Here is a 24,834-nt window from a genome sequence, read left to right as displayed (position 1 = left end):
AGACTATTGTTTGTGTGGTTCATAGTATCTGCTTGGTCTAAAATTGTTCAAAATGAGTGGTTATTCACTCTAATATATGTTTAGTGTTTTGCTGTTTTGTGAATTGAGTGTGAACTGTTGAGCGCCAAATAGTGTTCCACGTCAGGCTTATGTTTGCAAAGAGTGAGCATCATAGTGAAGAGTGCATGACATGGGAAGAATTTTCTCCCTTTAAAAACAGCTATATGAGAAATATCTGATAGCATTTGATGTTTTTGTGATGTGGGAGTGTAGTGAGCTCTTATCTTTGCACTGTGTCCCTGTGGTCTGATGCCTTACTATGTGCTCTTTCTGCCTTTCTCTCTGTGCAGACCTCATGGAACAGAGACCATGATGACACAGCTTCAACACGCTCCGGGGGCACGCCAGGACCCTCCAGTGGTGGGCACACATCACACAGCGGCGACAACAGCAGTGAACAAGGTAAGCGCTCCCAAAATTGTTCATGTATGTTTTTATGTTTGTATGTATGTATGTACTTACAGTATCTCACAAAAGTGAGTATACCTCTCACGTTTTTGTAAATATTTGATTATATCTTTTCATGTGACAACACTGAAGAAATGACACTTTGCTACAATGTGAAGTAGTGAGTGTACAGCTTGTATAACAGTGTAAATTTGCTGTCCCTTCAAAATAACTCAACACACAGCCATTAATGTCTAAACCGCTGGCAACAAAAGTGAGTACAACCCTAAGTGAAAATGTCCAAATTGGGCCCAATTAGCCATTTTCCCTCCCCGGTGTCATGTGACTTGTTAGTGTTACAAGGTCTCAGGTGTGAATGGGGAGCAGGTGTGTTAAATTTGGTGTCATCGCTCTCACACGCCCTTATACTGGTCACTGGAAGTTCAACATGGCACCTCATGGCAAAGAACTCTCTGAGGATCTGAAAAAAAGAATTGTTGCTCTACATAAAGATGGCCTAGGCTATAAGAAGATTGCCAAGACCCTGACACTGAGCTGCAACACGGTGGCCAAGAACATACAGCAGTTTAACAGGACAGGTTCCACTCAGAACAGGCCTTGCCATGGTCGACCAAAGAAGTTGAGTGCACATGCTCAGTGTCATATCCAGAGGTTGTCTTTGGGAAATAGACGTATGAGTTCTGCCAGCATTGCAGCAGAGGTTGAAGGGGTGGGGGGTCAGTCTGTCAGTGCTCAGACCATACGCCACACACTGCATCAAATTGGTCTGCATGGCTGTCGTCCCAGAAGGAAGCCTCTTCTAAAGATGATGCACAAGAAAGCCCGCAAACAGTTTGCTGAAGACAAGCAGACTAAGGACATGGATTACTGGAACCATGTCCTGTGGTCTGATGAGACCAAGATAAACTTATTTGGTTCAGATGGTGTCAAGCATGTGTGGCGGCAATCAGGTGAGGAGTACAAAGACAAGTGTGTCTTGCCTTGGGAGCTACAGTTCATTGAGGGAACCATGAATGCCAACATGTACTGTGACATAGTGAAGCAGAGCAAGATCAGTATGCAGTATTCCAGCATGATAACGACCCCAAACACACCTCCAAGACGACCACTGCCTTGCTAAAGAAGCTGAGGGTGAAGGTGATGGACTGGCCAAGCATGTCTCCAGACCTAAACTCTATTGAGCATCTGTCGGGTATCCTCAAACGGAAGGTGGAGGAGCACAAGGTCTCTAACATCCACCAGCTCCATGATGTCGTCATGGAGGAGTGGAAGAGGACTCCAGTGGCAACCTGTGAAGCTCTGGTGAACTCCATGCCCAAGAGGGTTAAGGCAGTGCTTGAAAATAATGGTGGCCACACAAAATATTGACACTTTGGGCCCAATTTGGACATTTTCACTTAGGGGTGTACTCACTTTTGTTGCCAGCGGTTTAGACATTAATGGCTGTGTGTTGAGTTATTTTGAGGGGACAGCAAATTTACACTGTTATACAAGCTGTACACTCACTACTTTACATTGTAGCAAAGTGTCATTTTTTCAGTGTTGTCACAGGAAACTGATATCAAATATTTACAAAAATGTGAGGGGTGTACTCACTTTTGTGAGATACTGTATATACACACATACTTATTTTTATATGTTTGTTCTGTAGTCATCTTACTGACATTAGACCAGAACCTGAGCTTATCAGTGGGAGCTCAGAAGAGTCAAGAGATGTGAAGCCAAAGCAAATGGTACAGGGTTCTTTTTGCAGGGCACCATGTTTAAGCCCATCAGCTGGTTGTGATAAGTGTGTAGACACTAATGAGGCTTCCTTTGGCTGGACACAGCATTTGTGTAGCCGCTGGCGATGACAGTCCAGGGGAAGAGTATCTCAATTTTATTTACTATTTTATTCCATCCAGGGGCTGTGGAATGTCCCTGTCTGAGCAGCTTCAGTAGGAAAAGCAGATAAATCCTGCAAATCGTTCTCCTCCAGTGACACACCAGTGGAAAGCTGAAGTTGAATGTTAAGTTTCCCTTTTGTGAGTCTATGTAGTACATCTAAGTCTGTAATAAGCAATGAGAACCTGTTGTCCTGAGAGGGGGATCAGAGTGAGGAGCAGAGAGTCTGGTTTCAAACAAACTGTAGGCAAAAAGCAACTGCATTTATTATTGAAGCCAGTGTCAGGATGGCAGTCCAAGGGCCTGTGAAGGCAGCAAGCAGAAAAGAGCCATGTTACATTCCAGTAACATGGCTTGAATGAATGAACCATGTTACATTCCAGTAACTCCCACTGAGAGGTGAGTCCTCAGTTTTTATTGTTCTTTTTTCCCCCCTTTCCTGGATAGAGAAGGACAGCGATAAGCCGAGGCAGTCAGATGTAGTCTGATGACTAATGGTCCAGGCAGGCTGCCCTACTCTGATTGGACAGCTTAATGAGCACATATTGTAAGGTTTTGGAGCTCAGACTTGCTGCAGTTCTGACCTTTGCTCTTTATTGACCAAACTGACACTTCATTTGTCACATGCTTCCAATTATAAGCAGGCTTTTAATGTTGCTCACCCCTACAGTCCCCCTATTGAGCTTCATTTTGTGGCTGTGTTTGTTATTATACTTGTAATGTTGGAAAACATGTCCATGCCTCAGTTCCAAGCTGTTGTATGTGTGAGTGCTTATGTGTGACTTAAAAGAAGATCTCTAACCACCACATTAATACATGTACCACTACATAAGTATTGCTTAAAGCAGTATTAACCATATTAGCATGTTTCGTAAGGAGTCACTTCATAATCCCAATAAGCGCATTATTATCCTTTTGGCTGTTATACTCATGAACACTTTCCCCTGTCCCAAGTGGCTTCCTCCACTCCGCCCTGTCTCTCTCATAGATTGTTTTCTTACTGACCTTTTCCGTCTTTCCATGCTCTACCACTTCCTTTCACTACACATATGTTGATGAGCTCCTCTCCTCTCATCTATCTGCCAGCATGCACTTAATAAATACCTGTTTGGAAGCCAATATGCATGCTCTTCTGTCAGGTACATATTTAGCATTAACAAAGAGCTTATTCAAAAACATATAATAATCATGAAATAAGCAAGAGAATGATAGCCATGTTGTGACTTTAAACATGCTCTAAGACCTGATGCTAGTTATGATAATATATTTAACCATGTTGTGTTTTCCAACATTTACCTTGTGCATAAGGAAGAGAGAGAGAGAGAGAGAGAAAAAGAGAGATAGATTTTCTGCTTGCATGTCTTCCCTAGTGAGAGTCTCAACTCCTCAGAGGAGTTCAGATGAGAACCAGTCCAGCCCTTCTTTAATTAGAGCAGGTCTATTACCGAGGTTGGCTCAGTGTAGCACATACTGTACATGCCTGCCTTTGTTTGACTGCTGCCCTCTCAGAGGACTTATTGTTGTATTGTATCAGAGATCACACTTATTTTAGTGAATGTGTTTAGCTTAAGAGGGCAGAAAAAAAAACAAGTCATTATTATGAGCCTCTTCAGTTCCCTACCATAGAGCAGCAAGGGTTCTAGGCAAGTGCAGATTAAAAAGAACACCCTTGGGCCACACAGAGGAGAGGAGGGATAAGAATTTTAACCCTACCACAAATGGGAAGGGCATAAAGAGAGGACACAGAAAGCATGCTGACTGTTTTGAGAAGCTTAGGGTTTCATTTGTGTGTACAAAGAGTCTACAGCCAATGTGATGACTAGTTTGATACTTATCAGCAATTACCAGGACCCATTTGCAGAAGAGCCCCCCTTCAAGAAGTGTGCCAAGTCAAATAGTTCCTGAGAGTCTCTTGTTATTGGCTGCATAAATTTATTGCATATTGGCTGCGGATTGAAAAAAGCCTGCATAGTCTGCTCTCGACAAATCACCAAGTTTATAAATGTACGCCAAACATACACTACCAGGATTATAGACAAATGCAGCTATTCAATGATGTGCAAACAAATGAACATGCTGTTCATTTTTCTAAGGAGTTGCAAAAAATTCCAGCCAAGCTTCCAGTGCTTGCTTCTTATCCTGTGCTGAGTGACATTAAAAGTGTCTCTGTTCCAGAAAGGAAGATTTTACATTTTATTTACTCATGATAAAGATGTTTTGAGCAGAATAAAGATCCTGATCATTATTTTGCCGCATTGATTTGAGCATGTGAGTGCTGTTCTCAACATCACATCGACTCATTTTGCCACAGGCCTCTATGAAGGTCAGCTTGACCAAGAGTCCCCATTGGCTCACTGGCCCCAAGTTACCGCCTCTGTGCAGGGATTGGTCAAATTTCAGAGCAGGTCAGCAGACAGCAACTGAGATTTCATGCCAGTCAGCAGCAGTGTGCTTTTAGTCTTGCCCATACAGCCCTTGCTGCTCACACTCGTCAAACTCACTTGTTAATTGAAACAATTGTCCAACAGACTGGAAGAGCTCGCTTCCTTCTTTGTCTGTCACTCTTTCCCCCTTCTCTCTGAAGGAGCATGCACTAGCTTTCTTTAAGCACTGAATATGTAGCACTACTGTGTAACGCTACTGTGTAACACTGCTCACTTTCTTTTGTGAGGTTTGGGCTTTTAGCTCAGCTTCTGAGCCATTATGAATTTACGGTTTTGTCTCAGTTTTTATCTCTATCTCTCCCCCCATATGTGTTTCTCACTTTAACTGAGCCTCAAGCGTGCATACATTCTGTTTCAAAGTGCTGCTCCAAAAGCTTGCTGTTATCACTGAGATGAAGGTGGCTATTCTCTCTGTTGTGCATGTATATGTGCACAGTGCTGGGAGTCGAGGCTGGATGTAATCTGGTTAAATCTGAGACCTAATGGCTGATAAAGTTGTGTGACTTTTAATATTGAAGGGGTCTGATGGCAGGCACCATGTGAGCAAAGTAGCTGTATATCACACACACACACACACACACACACACACACACACACACACACACACAAACACACACACGCAAACACAATCACAGAACAGAAACTGTGAGAAAAAGTACAGGGAAGAGAGTGTTGAGGCAGTGATGGTTAAAGCTTTATTGTCTGGGAATAAAGGCATAAACAGGAATAGCATAAACAGGAACATCAAAGAACAGTGCCTGTTTCTCCCAGCATGTAGAGGGGAGTGCATTCTCCTCTAGGCTACAGGTCTTCTGATGATATTATGAATATTCCCTGCAAAAGGGATAAACGTAACTTCAATAGCTCAGTGATGGATGATGCAAGGTGATATCAGGCACCAACAGCGAAGTTGCTGTTTATTTAGTGGCTTTCATACCGATGCCATGAACCAAGACTCCACAAGCATGCTTGTTTGGTTACCTGGAGAGGAAATGCCACATTCAATCTCAACCTCATACTTGCGTGTTAAACTGTCAACCCTGGCAAATTACAGTAGCAATGTATAAACTGCCAAGCTCTGCTGAGAGTTACTGCTGTTGATGGCTTTATGGCCATGTGACTGATAAGGCCAGGAGTAGCATCAGCATTCTCATGCTGGAAAAAGGGGAAACAGAGTGGGTTCCCACAGTGCTGCGCAGTTTGAGTATGAGATTAGGCCTAGGTTCTCTGCTGTGTGGGAACAAAAAAAGTAAAAGGGAAAAGCGCAAAGAAGACAAGCAAACAAACCCCTCCCTCTTTTGCTCTCTATATATCAAACCTCTCATGCGTTTTTGCCTGGTTTAACTGGCAATTATAGGGCTGCTTAAGCACCTTGTCTCACAGTAGATAATGATCATAAAGCTGCAATGATACACTGTCAGTGTGGCATTTGCTCTGGGATTTAGTGGTCACTGGGGCACTTCCTTCTGCTGTGTTTTGCCTGAGTTTGACATGTGAACCCTGGCCATTGAGCTTAGAGAGCTCCCTTTATTCTCCTTCCTCTGCTACTCTAACATTGCTTCCCACACATTATGTTACACATTTTGGGTGATTTTTTTCATTTTGCTTGCTGATGCTGCATCTCTATGTGAGATCATTTGTCCCACCTTAATGTATTAAGGATGTTTTGACTACAAAAAAACTTCTGCCTGAAAGAAACTTGCTATATGGTATTCAGCTCAAGCAGGGAAGCAAATGCTATATATAGCTAGTCTACACACTGTAACTGCGGTGTGTTAATGATGTAGACACTTTGTTCATCTCTCTCAAGCTTTAAAAAAGTCCTTTTCTAAGCTATTTTCACATTGGCCAAGACCAAATTGCTGGTGTTTGTAAAGCAGTGGTGTTTGTAGGTAGGCAGTGGGTCCACTTGATCAACTTGATCATTTAGGCCTCAGAAACATGTTTTAGATAGACATTTCTAGATAGATAGTACTTTATTGATCCCCATGGGGAAATTTGGTAGCAAAATGAGTATTACATGAATCACATCAAAATACATTCAGCACAGTTTCAGCACATTTTTTCTGGTTTAATAAGTCTCCAAAACTGTGTATATAGGAGTTTTGGATGACAAATAAGGCATTATTTCTGGACCTCAGTGGACATTAGATACACACTGCCCAGCTCTCCAAGAAAAACACAGATAACACCCAAGAGATCAGTGTTACACTGGTGGATAGAGAGAAGAGTTACAAAATAAAAGAGAACGAGAAGAAAAGAAAGCAGACTGAGAGAAGACCTATAGTCAACAAACAAGCATTAACACTCTTCTTTAGGAAGGCATTTTATTTGACAGTGTGTACAGTTTATTTTAAGTCTTTGATAAAGAGATTAGCAACGACCTTGTCTGCCAAAGAGACATGCATCTCCACTAATTTGGTTCTTTTAAAAGCATTGCATAAACACTGCCCTACATGCAGAATGAGCATTTGAGAAGTTGTTTCCAAATAAAACAAGATTAAAATTTGTTAGTCTCTCAGCAGACATGCAAGGAAAAAAAAGACATTAACCTAACCGGATAATCCTGCCATGATTTGTGCATGAATATTATCTCTCTCTTTCTCTCATTTTCCCCCTCTCTCTTTCTGTGGCAGAGGTGATCTGGCCTTTTATATTAGCAGTATCACAGTGGTTGAAATCCAGCTAAAAGCCACAAACAGCATTGTGCTAATTTTAGCTTCCAAAGAGGATGAGGATGAATGGCCTACTGCTAGTTTGCCATATGCTGCCTTACCGATAGTGCTGTGTGAGGAATATTTTCCTGTAGATAGTGGCTGAGGCGTGAGTTGTGTGTAAGGTCCTGGGCCTGTCTGAAATGACATGAACATTTAGTGACAGATAGCAGGGGGACTGAGATGTTTAGCATATGTCCATATTGTTGTTTTCTTTATTTTATTTTGTTCTGTGTCTTAATCTTGATTATTCTCCTTTTCATTCTACCCCAATACATGTAGCATCATCTAGCTTAGCAAACAGATACAGATTTTGCTCAGCTTGTTTAGAGAGACAATAACCCAGAAATCCCTTTTCCTATGAACAAATGATTTTGAGAATCAAGCCTCACATTAAAAGTATTCAATATGCATACATACCACTGGAAGCCACTTGCGATAATGGAATTATTTGTTATGTGTTGTTGGGGCATGAAGGCAGAAGTGGCCGGAGTAGAAGAAAAGTTGCAGGCTGGCAGAGTAGGGTTTTCTTTCAGGGGGATGGCTGTGTTAACAATTGGGCAAAAGCTTGACCTGGGACTCACCCTTCTTTAATAATTGCCCCCTCCAGAGCTGAGAGCCAAGCTTCTGACATGGATACCTGTTGAAGGATTTAATGAGAAGAGAGAAAAAGGGCTCTTCAAGGCTTTTTCTAAAGATTTAGGGAGTGAATTAAAAATAAAAATAAAAAAAAAGTGTGTGGTTATGGGTGTGTGGTTGGAGGTGTTGTGTTTACTTTAATGCATGTTTGAGAAAGAGAGAGTCAGAGCTTTTAGTTGGCTGTATTTACGAAACACACACTCTGAATAGTAACCTGATCGCTGGCTGGTGCTTGAGTGTGAATGAGTCAAAGAAAAGCAGGAGTGGGACAGATTCCCAAGTTGATAACCTAAATGTAAAGGTTGTGACCAATAGAGGCACATTGGCCCCTGGAGCTCCCTTTGCTCTTTGGGCCAAGCATGTGTGTGTGTCTGTGTGTGTGTGTGTGTGTGCGTGCGTGTTGCGTATGCGATGTATGAGGAGGTGTGTGCTGTAATGGTATCGCTAGTGTCCAGCCGTCCTGTGCTGCTGTAATCAGGAAGTAGACGCTCAGGCCGATCTTTCTTTTCCAGCACAGAGCTTTATCTCCTCAGCCCACCCTCAGCTGATAGTACTACAATTCCCCACATCCCCTCTACACCACTTCCTGTAACCTCAGAAAGCATGCTGTGACCCTATGGGTAGGATTGGGGGGGCTTGCACTGACGATATTATAGCTTCCACAGGGCTAAGAAACAGGCTCTTTGACATGCAGTTTAGCAAGGCAGAGAATATTCTCACTGAATTTATGTTTGAATATGTTAAAAAATCTTTTGATCTCAAATAATTTTTCTCTTTGTCCTTATTTTTTTCTGCCAGTTTATCCATGCTCCCTGTTTATAAACAGCAGCTAATCATATGTAATTTTGCCTTCCACTGGCCCCTCCATGTTAACTCCATTGGATAATTTCATTGAGAGCTGAGGGGCTATTATTGGCAGTAAAATGTTCCCTTATTATCAGCTCTACTCCGCAAAGGGGAAAATCCCTGCCTATTAAAGCACTTATCTTTGCCTGCATTATTTAGATAGCCACCAGGTGGAAAATTATCTGCTAGAAGCCAATAATAAAGGCTTCTTAACTCCACCACAGGGCATTCAGTTCTGTTTAGTGACTTGCCACAGCATGCCCAAAAAGCATGGTTGCAGTCAAAAGCCTTGTTTTCATATGATAGTGCTTGGTCTGTTTCTGATATTGCAGAAATACAGGATTGCACTGAAGACTAAAAGGTTAACTGCAAACATTTCATTTATCATTCAGTGAAATTAGAGAAAGGCTTTCTTGGTTTTATTGTACCGTGTGTGTATTTCTAAACATGATAATGTGTTTCAGAACTTACTTTCAGGAGATTAGCTTGATTTGGGCCAGATTGTTCCTGTATTGTTACTGAGCGAGGAAGCAGTTAAGGGCTTTTTTTCATGAGCCATTTCTTTTAAAGCACTATGTTCCTGGTCAGTTGGCTTGGATTGTTATCGAACAAAGCTGGCCTAAAGAAGGTGTCAAAAGCTGTCTGAGACAGAAAGCAAGAAAAAGGAATGTATAAGGTGTGTGTGAGTGTATGAGAGTCTCGGTGGAATCGAAGGACTCTGGATGAGTTCCCATTTGAACCTCCGCACCCTGCCTTTTCTCCTGTCTTATATCTTCAGATAAAAAAAGAAAGGTTACAAAGGAGGAAAAAATCAATAGTTGCACAGTAAAAGTGCTTGACATGAAAGGGTAAACTCACTGGCCTGCACTGCCACTCAACAGTTTCTTCCCCCTCAACACAAGGACTGGATGAGGAAAGAAAGGAAAGAGAGGTGGACCAGGAGGTGGGCAAGAGAAGCAGGAAGAGAAAGGGTGAGAGAGGATAAAGTGAGAGAGAGAGAAAGAGGGTGGCTTACTGAGTTAATGCTGTGTTTTCTGCCCTTGGGCCCTGGCGCGTTTTTCCAATGTGTCGAGGGCGTCAGTGGAAGTGACCCTTACACAGACACAGTCGAGAGAGAGCCGTAACATTTGCAATGACATTTTTGCCATTACCTATGGGTATGTCAAGCGCCTGATCCCAGAGACCTGGGAAAATGTATGAAGTGCTCACAGCAAGGCCTTGGCATAGGCACCAGCGTGTAATGAGAGATGGAACAATGCTAAATATGGAATACATTAAACACACATTACAGCCTGGGTTCCAGCACAGTAAAGGTGGGCAAAGAGACACGAACGATGATAAAAGGGTTTGTAATTACATTTGTTTTCATGTATCGAATTATGGCTTTACCAACTGGCGTCTGTCAGCATTATTCAAGGCTCTTTGGTTCTTTATACTATCATCATTTACCTCATTATTTGAAATGAATCACCTTTAATTGCAGATCCTAATCACGAAGCTCTGCAGATTAGTGTTTACACTGCCATTCTTTCCTTGTAATTATAAAAGGAAAAAAGAAAAAGATGTATGTTTACCTATTTTCAGCAACTGTATGTTGTGCATGCATATGAAAATATACACACACCCAGACAGGGCAATATCACAGCATGCATTCTAGTGTTCTTGATTAAACATACTATTATAAGCTCAAATTACACATATAATAATTCACATGTTAATTCTTTAATGTATAAACATTGAAACATTTGCATTACTATTTATCTAAAGTGTTTACTTTAGTTTCTATTTTTTCCAGGTTGCACATGATATAACAGGTAGTGAACAATAAACCGTGGGTCTGGAGAGTGTCCTATAGCTCTAATGAAATGATCTAAGAGTTAATTGTAGTACCTCAGCACATTATCAGGTATGATTACTGTTTATCAGTATACCTGAAAAGCATTGCTTCTAAATTACAAATAGGTATAAATAGTTATATCTAAACAAGAACAAGTGTTACCAGTTTATCTATCTTATTCTTGGCTGTGTTTTCCAATTTTGTGTTTGGAACAAAGCGTAAATAGGTTAAGGGTCAGGAGTGATGATGTTGGTGATAGGAAGTTTGGTGAAGAGGAACAGAGGTATTGGTGGCTGGCTGCTGAAAATTGCATGCTGAGGCCCTGAGAGTACAGCAGTCACTCTGAGACTCTGAGCGTCTCTTGTTGGGAATTCTGCACAAGGAATGTGAATGAGTTAACCCCCCACCCCCCGTCACCCCCAACCGTCCATCCCCCTCGCCGAAACATCGCCTAGCCCATTCTGACCATATGAATGGGCAGAATAAAATAAATGCTGCTTTGTCTTCTCTATTACCACCCCTACCCTTCTGTCTGTCTGTCTGTCTCTCTCTCTCTCTCTCTCTCTCTCTCTCTCTCTCTCTCTCTGTGGGCATGTGTATGTGAGTTTGAGAGAAAGGGTATGTGAATGTGTCTGAAAGGATATGGAAAGTCATTTTACTGTGTGTGTGTGTGTGTGTGTGAGAGAGAGAGAGAGAGAGAGAGAAAGTTTTAAAGTGCTAGGAGAGGCACATGTCACTCCTGTTGCTTCATGGTGATCCAGAAATCATCTGTCGGACTAAATGTAGGGTAGAGTAAGAAGTAAAAATTCAAAAACTGTCTCCATGACTTGACCCAGTCCAGCAGACCATGGCCTATAAAGTTTAGTTAAAACACTTCTTTAAGAAATTGAAAGGGGCAATCAGCTGTGTTCTGTACTTTGACACACTGACTTATAACCCTTGCCTTGAAAAGTGCTTGCAAATCTTTATAATTTTTTTCTTCAATGAAAAACTCCTTTGTGAAAAAAGCATGTATAAGCATTGCATCTGCTTAAGTGGATGTTTTATATGATGTTAATGTGCTTGACAGTCTGGAGGTGCCGCATTGCTAATTTGTAAATCATGAGAAAAATGTCTGACACCTTAGGGTTGTGTACGAGCCAACAAAGGAACAGGTAGTGCCAATTAAAGTGTCCTTTTGAGTATATCAGATCATAACAGATTACCCTAGATTCCTCTGATAATGTCAGGAAATGCCTTGAGTGGGTAAGAGGGTATGAGAGGGAGAGAGAGAGAGAGAGAGAGAGAGAGAGAGAGAGAGAGAGAAGGGGGGTCATCAACACTGAGAGAGAGAAAAAGGTTGGGGGAGATAGGGAAGAGGCGAGCAAAAACAGGGAGTGAGCCATCCAGGAGAGCTGGCTGACAAAAGCATGGAGAGGGGGAAGTGTTAACCTGATTTGTGTGGCAGGCAAGCAGGCAGGCAGGGAGAGTGATGTCAGTCGTGTGTGTGTGTGTGTGTGTGTGTGTGTATGTATGTGTGTTTGGGTGTGTGTGAGTGTGAGCAGATCATAAAAAATTCTCTCCCTGGTTTGCCGTGGGGCATCCTCCTCAGCCTCTGGCCTGCTCCAGTCACCGGCCTGCTCCCTAATTGCCACACAGACTCCATCTCACATGGGCAGATGAGATGACATTTTTCCCCTCACTGTCAGTGGCAGGCCGGCCTGCACACCGCCCCCACACACCCCTCCGCTAGCTGCTAAGACGCTGTCATAACCCATTAGCAGTTGGCCAAAGTTAGCCCATGGCATTTCCTCACAGCATCAGCAAAAAGGCGAATAAATCTGCCACTGGGGCCTGCTGCTGGTCTAATGAGGCTGTGAGCTTGTTTATGGACTGGCATCATTTTTATGATTATTTCCACCTTTTCGGACTTGCCACCATTTGCACACCTTTCTTTGGCCAGGGAGGAAGAAACTTAGGCTCAGTGCAGCCAATGATGGTATTTTGTGAAAATGTGGCTTACAGCCACCACCATATGGCTGGTTACTGTTGATGTTGAAGAGAAAGGATTCAAAATCAGCCCCAGACCTTGCCAAGGTGCATCAGTGTCAAATTGCAGTAAAAAATGGAAATGCCAATAAAAATCGACGGCTTCAGCTACTTTCTTTTTCTCCTTTTTGCCTCGAAGGCACTGGTCCTTGGAGGTCAGGGCTAAATAAAAATACTGGGGGGAAAGAGGTTAAACAATTCATAATACAGGGAATAGGAGGAGGAAGAGTGGCTCAAGAGAGCAGACACAACAGAGTTACTTCAGGGATCACACAATCTGTTTCCCTCTCATGCCACCCCCTTCTCCTTTCTCCTCCTGTCTCTTTATTCTCACTTTCTTTTCTACCCCTTTTACTTTCCATACTTTTGCTTCTATTCTGATATCTAGCCTTTGCTTCTGTTTTGCTTAGTCGCATGGGACAAGCCCTGGGTTTATTATTTTAAGCTTTGCTGAACATGAACTGGTCTTTACACCGATCTGAGAGCATTTGCCTCCAATGAGAATCTGCTCTTAGATTACAAACCAGCAGTGCTGCTTCCCCTCCCAGGCAGGAACGAGGAAGTCTTATTTGCCTAAAAACAGTAGGGAGGACAAACTGCTGTTTAAGCCCAACTGTTTTTGGCATCAGTTAATGATGTAATCAAAGCTCACATTCTGTGTGTGTGATGTGACTGAGTGTGTGTCTGATAGAGTGTTTTTTTCTCTGTGGGGGTGGCCTGGGAGCTCTGGTGTCTAAAGGGGGGAAATGTGCCCTTGTGTAAAGCAGCACCATTGTATCTACATAAGTCTTCACTTAAGAAATCGCAGCCTTTTCTGGAGCTGCTCTCATGCAGCAGGGCCAGGAGGTTTATATGGAACATAGAAAGCCTCTACTCTCCTAATAGTGTATATAATTCAGATGCCTTCAAGGCATGCTTTCAGGAATTCTTTTGCCCGAGGTAATGGGGAGCAAAGGCCATTTTAGGCCCTTCATTATTTCACTGAAGTTGGAAAGAAAACTATCTCCAGCCAGATTACCACAGATATTTTCATTAATTATCAATGAGTAAGCATTGTGCAAGTATTTAAAGGTGCTGATAGAGAAAGAGTTAAGCCATGGAGTCTCAAAGGGTTTTAGAACAGCATGTTGGGAACACTTCTCGAGTAATTAATAAATAACTAATTTTAACTCTGTGCTCAATTTAGTCTGCCCTGCCGAGGACAGTGCACAAAAGAGAGCTCAGCTGTTGAAATTCACAGCTCTCTGAGGTAGTTTACCTCATTCATGTTTCTTTTATGATTTATTATTTAAAACATCTGAATCGACTGCTTTTGCTCTTGAATAATGATAATAACAATTATAAAATGACAGAGGTGGGAGGGGATCTCTCTCTATAATTCAGAAATCACACAATAATTGGGTTTTTGAATAGAACTGGGTACTCACCAAAGCTTCATATTCATCATATGCAGAGCATTACCATGCTCCAACTTAAATCCTCTCCTGTGTTTCCATCTGGGTCTGGCTGCTGTGTAACTCTCCTTAATGGAGCCTTATCAAGAACCCACAGGTTGCTGTTTGCACTCATGGGGCATTGTTATTAAAATTGGATGCTTTGAAAAGCCACTGTCTGTGCAGGCGATTCATATTTCTGTGCCCTTCTTTTGTGCTGCAGTGTATCTCTTCCACCTAAAGTAAAAAGAAAGCTCTAGGTAAATACTTCCCCACTTCCACTGATAAAGACTAAATCTCTTTGTCAATGCAGATCCTTCTCAGACTCTGATGGCAGTAAACAAATGCGACAGTACATGTCCTTTGAGTGACTGTGTTTACTCTCTCTCCTTCTCACTGTTTGTGCTCTGAGCTTGGAGGTTCTCTTTTGTGGGAGAAAGGTGGTTTATTCCTAAAAGTATTAAAACTCAATGCATTTAGAGCTGCTGCCTGTAAGCCATACTAGTGCAAATTGTTGCCGTATTTTGTTGAGAGGAAAATCTCTACCTTGTGTATTGAGCATTTGTGTTTATGACTGTCAGCTGACGTAAACAGGTTCTGCTGACAATGCACGTATAACTGTGTATCTGTTTTCACAGGCGACGGACTGGACAACAGCGTGGCTTCCCCCAGTACAGGCGATGATGATGACCCTGACAAGGAGAAGAAGAGGAATAAAAAGCGTGGCATCTTCCCCAAAGTAGCAACCAACATCATGCGGGCATGGCTGTTCCAGCACTTGACAGTGAGTAGAAACTTTTCAAGGCTTTTTCTGTCGGCTAAAACACTCAAATCCAAACCGTATCCATCAAAATGCATCATGCCTGGATATGATTTAAAGCTAAGGAGAAAATCAGCCTTGAGCTACAGGTGGTAGAGATGTGCATTATTAAGAGAATATTCTGTTTTTTCTACCCAATTTGCATTTGATCATTGGTGGAGCATGGACAAGTTGATAAAAGGAGTTGCCCTCCATGATGGATTTATGGAATGAGTGTGTTTTGGTGAATGCGAGTGGCTATTATTTAACATGAAGGCAGCTATAACAGTTCAGTATGGAGCAATGGGCAACTAGTTAGTGTGTGCATGTGTGTGTGTGTATGTGAAAGAGAGAGAGATACACAGTGGTTAGCTGTCTGTGGGTGTCCCCACCTGCAATAGACAAGTGTTAGGGAAGCACAGTGTTGATGTGGTCGGTCCTTCCTCTCACTCTAGATGAACTTTAGTTCCTCAATTTTGTTCACCACAAGCTAATCTGAGCATAGCAAAGACACTGCTTATCTCCATATATCAACCTCACTGACTTAACACACTGTTAAGTCACATGCGGTACTCACAGGGCTGGTGGCAACTTTTGCACAACCCCAGGTCTCAGTTAAACACAGTGAAGTGGTTCCCTGTATAAATGCTAAACAGATGACCTTATGATTTGCAGACTACACACCTATTATGGCCACCAGTCATTGTTTTGAGGTGTTGAAAGGCAATGTGTTTCCAACCAGAGCAGAGTCAAAAGCAAACTCATTTGATCATTTCCAAAGTGTGCCCACGTGGTCACCCTAAATCCTCACATCTGTGCCACAGAAAACTACCTCAGGGGCCCCTGAAACCTTCATCTGCACCCAGCCCCCCTTTACCCTGACACACAAATGAAAACACATAAGAGTCACTCCTGCTAACCATCACCTTTAGGGGCCCCAGGAGAAAGGTGTGTGAAAAGAAAGCCATTTGCTAGTTCACACACAGTGCACTCACTTGCACTAGAGCTAGGAGTGATTGGTGAGAGCACATTGTCTGCTTTGACCTGGGTTACTGGCCATGTATACATCACTGGGTTATTGCTTTGTATGTATGTGGGGTGGGGAGGGGTGTGTGTGTGTGTGTGCTGTGTGCGTGTGTGAGCCCGCTTTTTGGCGGACAGGCAATGCAGCTAAATGTGGAGCCGCTGGCGGGGAGGCTGAGCTTCTGCCAACAGCGGCCCCCTCAACCACAGGAGGCCTCCAGAGCACCCAGAACTGAAAGTGTGAGAGAGAAAAAATGAAAGAGAATGAGTAGCAGCAGTGGAGAAAAAGAAAGAGAACACAAAGTTGGAACATCATGCCTGCCAAAATGGTGACTATGCAGAGAGAGCGAGGGGTGGTGTTGGGGCATGCAGGAAGAAGAACCAAGAGTATTCTTCATAGACTCTACATAGACATAGCACACCATGCACCACACACAGCTGCAAGAAGAAAGCTCAGCATTTCTGTAGTAAGCTAAATGTATACAACGGTTGACTGACCAGGGGATATAGCAGTCCACTTGCCTTCTGTCCCTACCTGCTTCCTGGACAGGAGACATTGACTACGTTTACATGGACAGCAGTAATCTAATTATTGACCTTACTCTGAGTAAGATAATAATGTGATTAAGGTGTTTACATGAGTCGCTTTTAGAATACTCCTTTCATGTACCCGTTTTACATGTTATAGAACATAATTAGATTAACGGCACACGTCATTACGTCACCGCGCCACGCCGTCCGACATCCCTCCAGAATTTCACATATCAACATACAGTTTGTCTTCGTTATGGTACCGTATACAGTTTTGGGTGTTTTTATTTAATTTTTTTACGAACGCTTTAAGTGCAGTTAATTATTTATCATGCTATACATGCTAATAGACAACTGCTTGAAGCCGTGGGCTGCGTCCCAAACCGCGTACTTACCGTCTATATAGTAGCCAAGATACATGTATTTTTCACCACTACAGGCCTATAGTAGGCAAGTATGCGGTTTGGGACGCAGCCGAACTCTCTTGTTCACCTTAAAATGTAAAACTGCCGTGTGTAATCGTGTCCTGTCGCAAAATGCGGTGAAAACTCTCACACGACGTTCATAATGTGATTAAGGTGTTTACATGTCTGTAATACACGTCCATAATGCAACTAAAACAGGAGTACTCCACCTGTCTTAATTCGATTATTGCTTACTTCAAGTATGACCTTAATTAGATTAAGGTAATTAAAAATTGCTGTTTACATGGTAGTTTCTTAATCAAAGTATGGTCTTAATCGGGTTAAGAGTGGATTATTGTTGTCCATGTAAACACACTGAATGACAATCTCACCATGAGCAGAGAAGAGGCAAAGCAACAGAGAGAGAACAAATGCACAAAGTGCATGGAAGGAGCCTCAGTAGTGCATTGGATGTCCACTCCTCTACGAGTTTAGTATGCAAAAGGTCTGGTTCTTAAACATACTGGCCAGTAGCAATTAACAGGCCTCAGAAACAATGCAGCCTTATGAAAGCCCTAATTTAATGTCTTAGATTTGGCTGTTGTAAAGTAAGGGAAGACATCCTTAAACTGAACCTGTAGATACCCACAAGTCAAGAGAAATGAGGAGGCATCTATCTATGTTACATGAGCCTACCAGCGAAACCATTGTACAAAACCGGAAACGTGAGGTGGGTGGTTAGACAAAATTACTCTGCCAGGCTGTGGAGTCAGGGAAAGGAGACGGTGAAAGAGAAAGAGCGTAAATAATGGGGAGGAATACAGACAGCAGACAAAAAGTTTTTGCATATGTTCTTGTTGAGTATTTTGTTCAGTTTGAAAATGATCTGTAGATCTATACACTGTTTTACTCTGCTGTAATGCACCAGTATAAACACATTCTAGTAAACTTTGCATCTCAGAAAAAAAGAAAAATCCAAACTCCTTTGCTGTTGCAGTTGTTCTTCTCCAAACTTTGTTTGTTCTGTTTATCTATTGTTCCAGTCATCCTGTGGGGAAATGCAAAACACTGCATCCTGCCTTCCCTTTTCTCTAACTCTTTCTTCTCCACCTCCTCCTCATTAAACTTGCTACCTTTTGCAGACTGTACCTTCTTCTTTAATTGGCCCAAAAAATGTCCAGCAAACAGAAGCCTCTGGCTCAGCATGCCTGTGGTTTTGCACTCAGCTCTCCAATGAAAAGGCAATTTGCAAAATTATGTGATAGAGTAATTAGATAAAATTCAGGCTTCAGATGGTTCAACCCAGCCGACGCAAAGCCCTGGCGAGGAACAGCAGTGTTTGGCTTGCGTTTGTAGCTCAGTGCTTCCTCTTATTTGTACATAGAGCTGGAGTACAGGGTGCTCTATCACAACTCGTACAAATCCAAACCACAGCACAACATGATGTCCCCCTTCCAGTTTTTTTAATCGCTTGCTCATGTTAGAAGAAAAACTGCAAAGCAACATTCTATACCTGCTAATGCAGTTAGGCCCTAAATTAGCACATGCACAAATGCACAAACATGCACAAATCTAGTAACAGTAGCATTTCTTAAAATCTGGGCTGAAGCATGCTGTCACCACTGTCTACAGTTCTGCATTATTATTATTATTTTTTTTTTACCAGAACCAGGTGTGAAAAGTGCAATAATTCATCTCTGCAGTGATTCCTTGGTCTCACGGTTGGAACAGCAGGGGGGATAGGGGCTATGCCCTCTTCAGGAAGTTTGAGGGTAAATTTGTTCCCCACAGTTAGAGGTTGAGAATGGGGGGTGCAAAGCAGTGGGGTTTTGTGTCCTGCCCTTGCGATGATTTCCTACATTCACTGGGCAGAATTACAGATGTTCAGCATATGACCTGCCTGAGAATAATGCCTTGGAGTGGGGTTTTTGAAAGCCTGGACTTCTCCATTTTGGCTTAGTACAACACTGGTTGAGAGGCATTTTGGCACAGGGCAGTGGAGTTTCAAAAGATCAATAAATTTGGATTTTCACTACATGATAATGATCACATTAGTCAAATCACGTCAAATATTAAATATATGTAATAAATAAATAAATAAATTAATTAATTAATTAAAAAATAAACAAAAACAAACCACAGTGCAGGTACTATGTATTTCAATTAACTACTGAGTAGAAAGTAGTGATCTGTCTGTCGTTCTTTTTAAGGCTTTCTCTGTCTGCTAAAAGACTCAAATTCAAACTATATACATCAAACTGCATCATGCCTGCATATGTTTTAAAGCTAAGTAAAAAAAAAACCCAGCTATGAGCTAGAGATGGTACAGGTGATCATTATTAACAGAGTACTCTGTTGGTGTCTGGAGCTATATGCAATTACTAAAATCATATCAAACATAGAATTCATGTAAAAATCATAGTTTAGGTACTATGTTTTTTAAATTAACTACCTGTACCTAACTGAATATGGTAGGCTACATTATGTTAGTCAGTCTCAACAATGTTTCACAACAACTAATGACTAATAGGATCTCAGAAGCAATTCATACTTTCCCCCACTTGGAGTATTGTATGCTTGGTGGTAAGAATCTACTCTATGCCTAAATTGTACTTCTATAGCTTTCTTTTTTTTTTATCCTACATCAAGACTACTGTTAATATCCAAAAAAATGGTGGGTCCTACCTTGTCATGAAGAGGGTAAGCCCTCAGCGTTCATGTGAGCAATGTATTTGGGGACTACTCCCAGTGGCCTCACAAAAAAAAAAAAGTATCCTGGCCATTAAAAGTTCAGGGTTCAACCAGGCCTCAGATGCCATTAGTCATTGATTATTTATTGCTGGAGCCTGACGATGTCAGTGCACTGGTCACCCATGGCAACCCTAGGCATGCTGTGTGGCCTCTAACCTGACAAGGAGGCCTTGCAGGAAGCCCTCCTCTCCTAGCAGCTTCGTCACTATGTCTGCACTGGACAGCCCTTGGGAGATTTAAATAATTACAACTCAAAACACCATAAACACTGCAAAAATCTACACCTGAGCATTGTCATAGTGATTGTGCGCTGTTTTATCATGGATTTATTTGTACAAAGAGCAAAAAGTCAATTCAAACTAATATTTGTAAATTCAATTTAATGTCCTAAGTCTCTGGTTATTTCTTAATTTCATCTAAACACTCAGTCAAAACTAAAGGTGGTGCTTAAATTAAAAGCGTCAACAATAATAATAGACAATCTTAGCAAACGGCATATTTAAAATATCGGTTCATTAAATATTGTAGACTAAAATGTTCTGTTTGAATATTACAACACAGTTGCAGTGGTTATCTTGATATTGGTTGTGGTTGCATGGCTTGTGTGATCACACAGACAGATGACTCACAACAGTTTAAGTATAAATGCTTACAATTATTGGCTTATATTTTTGTTGATGGTTCTGAGGTGACATCAGGTTGCTTTTGTCAGATTTGGCTACCCTGCTACTGAAGAAAGGCAATCACAAGTGGTCTAATACCAAGTCTGAACAGGCCCTAACTGTCAAAATATATATATATATATATATATATATATATATATATATATATATATATATATATATATATATAATTTTATCTCAATCTCTACTGCACTTTTGCTCTAAATTCCTTTATAGCTTACTTAACTTTGTTTGTTGCAGTCAACTAAGCATCTGTCCTCAGCTGCTTTCACCACTTCTTATACTTCACTCTTCTTATGCTTCACTTGTTTTTTTCATTGGTACTGAAGAAGCTTAAGTGTGTATGTGAAGCAGTGACTTGAGGCTTGTTACTTGAAGTTAATGGCAAAGAAGAAGCTGCAAAGTCAATCAGGGCAAGGGCTATCTATTGAGAAAGGGTGCACCCCCACCCATCACCCACCTCCCACACCTTGTAATGAAAACATCATCAATTACTCCAGTGACAGGCCCCTGGGATGTGGGGCAGGCAACTCTTTGGACTTTGTCTTTGTGGGATGGACACTCTAGCCACCCCCCATGTGTCCCGGAGAGGGAGAGAGCGAGAAAACCACATGTATTCATCATTTGCAGGCCTTCCAGGGTGACAAGGTAAAGACACTAGTGTGTCTTTTGAAGAATGGGTTGAATTGGCAGACCCCGCATGGGCTGCTAGTGGCCAATGGACACCTCCCTGTCACTGATGATGGTGGCTTTTCTCTGGCCATCTGTGCCATGATTGATGAGTGGGACACTACCGAGTCTTTCTCTTTTCCAAGTGCAGTGTCCCAAACATCGGCTGTGCCTAAACATTAAACATTATGCTGTTAATGAGTATTTGTCTCACAATGACCTCTTCCCTCATCTATTGTTCTTTTTTCTGGCTTTCCCCTCTTTCTCCAGTATACTAGATTTGGCCACTATCTCTCTGTGTTATATCCCTCAAGGGCAGTCTTAATTTATACAGCCTCTGAACTGTTGAGGATTGGCATCCACAGTCATTCCAGACCCACATAAGCACTTTTCCAAGCCCAACAAGTATATAATATTAAATCACTTTTCATCCATTTGTCATGCACCTGCTTCCAGGTTGATCTCATTCGATTTTACACTTTCAACTTGTTAAAAGCTTCTGTTGGTGTCTGTACTTTTACTGTGTTGTCTGCAGGGCATGACTTGGGTTTCATTATCAGAAGTGTCTGAAGAGTTAGCTTGCCAAGGAGAGGCAACTGATGACTTTTGTGTGTGATTCCATTAACCTCAATTGGCATCTTCTTAGCGTAGCAAGTGGGCCAGGTTGGGTGTTGCAGACCACACTGGCTTGCTTCATGCTGGTAAGTTCTGGTTTCTGTGCAGCACTCAATGAAAGGCCTAGTCATCACAGTCTCTCAAAGGGTGGCTCTGGTGTGGAGTTCCCCACTGCAGCTTTGCTTCTCACTGGGGCCAGCAGAGTACTTCCTGCTGAGACAGCAAGTAAAAGTCCTGAGGCCTGCCATGTTCCATCTGTCTGTGTGCTGTGATTTTAAAACAAGCTGTATGAAGGTACTGCATAGAAGTATGTTTATATTGAGTCTTATGAGGAACTGGTAATCAGGGGTTATGGGAAGTGGTTGAGTCCACCAGGGCAGATGGTGGCAAAATATATATATATATATAAAAAATGTCTTAGCATATTAAGTTCAGTCAAAGAAAACGCTGTTGATGCTGCCTTTTGAGTAAGGTGTCTGAATCTGGTCATGATGAAGGGTTTGAGTTGAGGCTAGTGCAGATGAGCTACTACTGTGTGGGCCTTAGTCCAGTCAATGTAGCAGCAGCTCAATAACTTTTACTTACAGTGGCTCTAGCTCCCAAACCCACCCCTAGAGCAGAACTCCACCAGATACCCTCCTTCCAGTGTGTGGGTCTGTGTGTATGTGGATTATATGGCAGTAGAGGTACTCTTTTTGCTGAATCAGTTCAGTTCCTGCTCCTTATAATATCAGCCTTGCACGTTGCTGTAAACCTTTTGTGCTTCTCACTGAGGAATTCTTTAGAAAGATCCACAGGAGCCATTGCCATCCTGAGCTCTGTTTCACAGGCCTTTTCAATGGCAAAATAGGTGAAATAAGCGTGCATATACTACTAAGGCTATGAGACACACTCAGAGCAGTGCCAGCCACTATCAGTTTGAAAGAAATAGAATAGAAAACTATTTTTTGAAAATAATTTAAATTAATTTATTTCATTGGCTGTATATTCAGAAATAGATTAATGTACCCTGAATGGCCATAGACTCAAATTTGAGACATTTTTTAAGCCCAGTGAAAGAGAGGATCATGGGAGTGTGTCTAAGACACTTTAAACTATAAGATTTATCCTATTTATACTTGCTTTATCCAAAAGCTGGCAGATGATGAGGTTTGTCATGCCAGTGCAATAAGAGACGCATGGCTGTATGGGCATTGCATTCATGGTACCCGCTGATCCTTGTCATCCCCATTGGAGATTCAGGTATAGCGCAGCAATCCATCCATGCTTTGTCTCTGAGATGGAGTGTGTTGTACATGCTTCAAGCCAGATGCGATTCCATTTCATCTGATTAAATCCCTACACCAGCTAACAGTAGACATTAGACTGGTAATGTGTGTAGACAGGTAATGTGTGTGTGTGTATGTGTGTTTGTGTGTTAGAAAGAAGAGAAACATTCTTTCTTCTCCCTGCTCCTCTCTGTTAATAGTGAAGTGTTTTTGTGGTCGTGGATGAGGTGGTGCACTGCTCACTTTTTTGTTACGACAGATTAAGTAATAGATTTGTAAATGCTGTGCATTGATGGGGAAGGTCTTTCTGTAGCATAGAGAAATAATTAGAGCGGGGAGAGCTGGAATGGAGGTGGGAAAAAGGAAGACTCAGAGGAAGAGAGAGAGAGAGAGAGAGACTCTTAATGTTCACCATTTCCCCACCATGTCCTTGTTTTTTCCATTTCTTCTTGCTTGGAATGGGCATATAGGAGCAATTGTAAAATGCCCTTACCTAGTTCCAAATCTTCTTCAACTGTGACCAGGTTTCCGCTCCCTAGCAGCCTCTCCCATGAACATTAATTAAAACAGCCTCACTGCAAAAGGGTAATTATGATAATAACATAATAATATAGCATGGGTTATTAGAATTTAGGTTCCCACCTCCTCATTCAAAAATGCTTCCTTTTAGTATCAAATTTCAGTGTCATTAACTAAAAGATGATTTCCTTGAAAGTACAGGCACAGGAATGGTCAAGGAGCAATATAGTCACCAGATTCTGTCCCCATTTAATGCACCATGAGTTTCCATACCATGAGGGCCTTCTCTGATCTCTTCACTGAGCTTGATTTTGGCTGAGAGAGCAGAGAAGGAGAGCAGCTGCTGTGTAACCAACTGTGACTTTATAGATGTTGGTAGCTGTTTGCATTTTACTCTAGGTCCTGTTGACAATTTCCAACACAACAATTTATTTTCTTTGGCATAAGAGTAGACAGGCCTAGCTGGTGCAGCTTTTCATACTTAAAGAAAATGCTTAGTGGCTTATTCTTTCTTAGGAGAGAGTTTGGGTGGTAATGTGTGGCACCGGACTGCTACTGGTTCTACCTACCTGGTTTGCTGCCTTCTGCTAAGTGCCTTCCAGCTGCGGTTTGGCATGCCACGTGGCCTGCCTCGTTTGCTTTTCTTTGTTCCCCCTACTCAAATAGGCTGTAATTACAAGCTTAAAGAGGTTTAGTGGTCCAGTAAACTACGTAATCACCCTCACCCCCACTCGCCTGAATTAACCCTGAGTCATCAGCTGCAGTCCAGCAAACTCACAGTAAGGTTAATGCATGTGTGATCCTCCCTTATTACCCTGTGACTGTGAAGCAGCAGGTGTGTGGGCACATGCATCACCTTTAAACATGTTTAATGTGTCTTTCTGGCCTCATCGCTGATAGTGAAGAACAGGTTCAGTACCCCCTATTGTTTAAACTTTTTTCATGTCAGTGATAGCCTTTAGTCGCCACCATCACCTGTCTTTATCCACCATATGTACCAGCTATACAAGAATGTGACTGGGGCAAATCTGATCAGGAGCAATTTAACATACAACATAAGACCCATACACAAAGTGCAATGTAAGAAGTAGCATCATAGTGTAACATAGTGTATGAGCTGTACAAAAAATGTGCAGCAAAAATAAGCATATTGCAAACAATTGGTATGTCATATAGCAGAGAATAAGTATTTACAATTGTATATAATACACATATTGTGTGAATGATAGTGGTGGAATTCCCAAATCTACTGACCGTGCAAAATATACATCTGTTCTGC

The 24,834-nt window shown here is 41.9% G+C and overlaps 1 protein-coding gene across 1 annotated transcript in view; it reads left to right on the top strand.

Annotated features, from left to right (window-relative positions):
• Positions 1–24,834, top strand: part of meis1b (Meis homeobox 1 b) — a 64,582-nt gene that overhangs the window by 12,593 nt on the left and 27,155 nt on the right. Inside the window, exons 7-8 of the mRNA XM_053620726.1 lie at positions 351–462; positions 14,932–15,077. Coding sequence (XP_053476701.1) covers positions 351–462; positions 14,932–15,077 — 258 coding nt within the window. The remainder of the gene's footprint in view (positions 1–350; positions 463–14,931; positions 15,078–24,834) is intronic.

The sequence above is a fragment of the Ictalurus furcatus genome, chromosome 3 (genome assembly GCF_023375685.1).
Source record: "Ictalurus furcatus strain D&B chromosome 3, Billie_1.0, whole genome shotgun sequence".
Classification (NCBI taxonomy): Eukaryota; Metazoa; Chordata; class Actinopteri; order Siluriformes; family Ictaluridae; genus Ictalurus; species Ictalurus furcatus.
The sequence above is the reverse complement of the archived record's forward strand: the minus strand, read 5'-3'. Positions and strand labels throughout refer to the sequence as shown.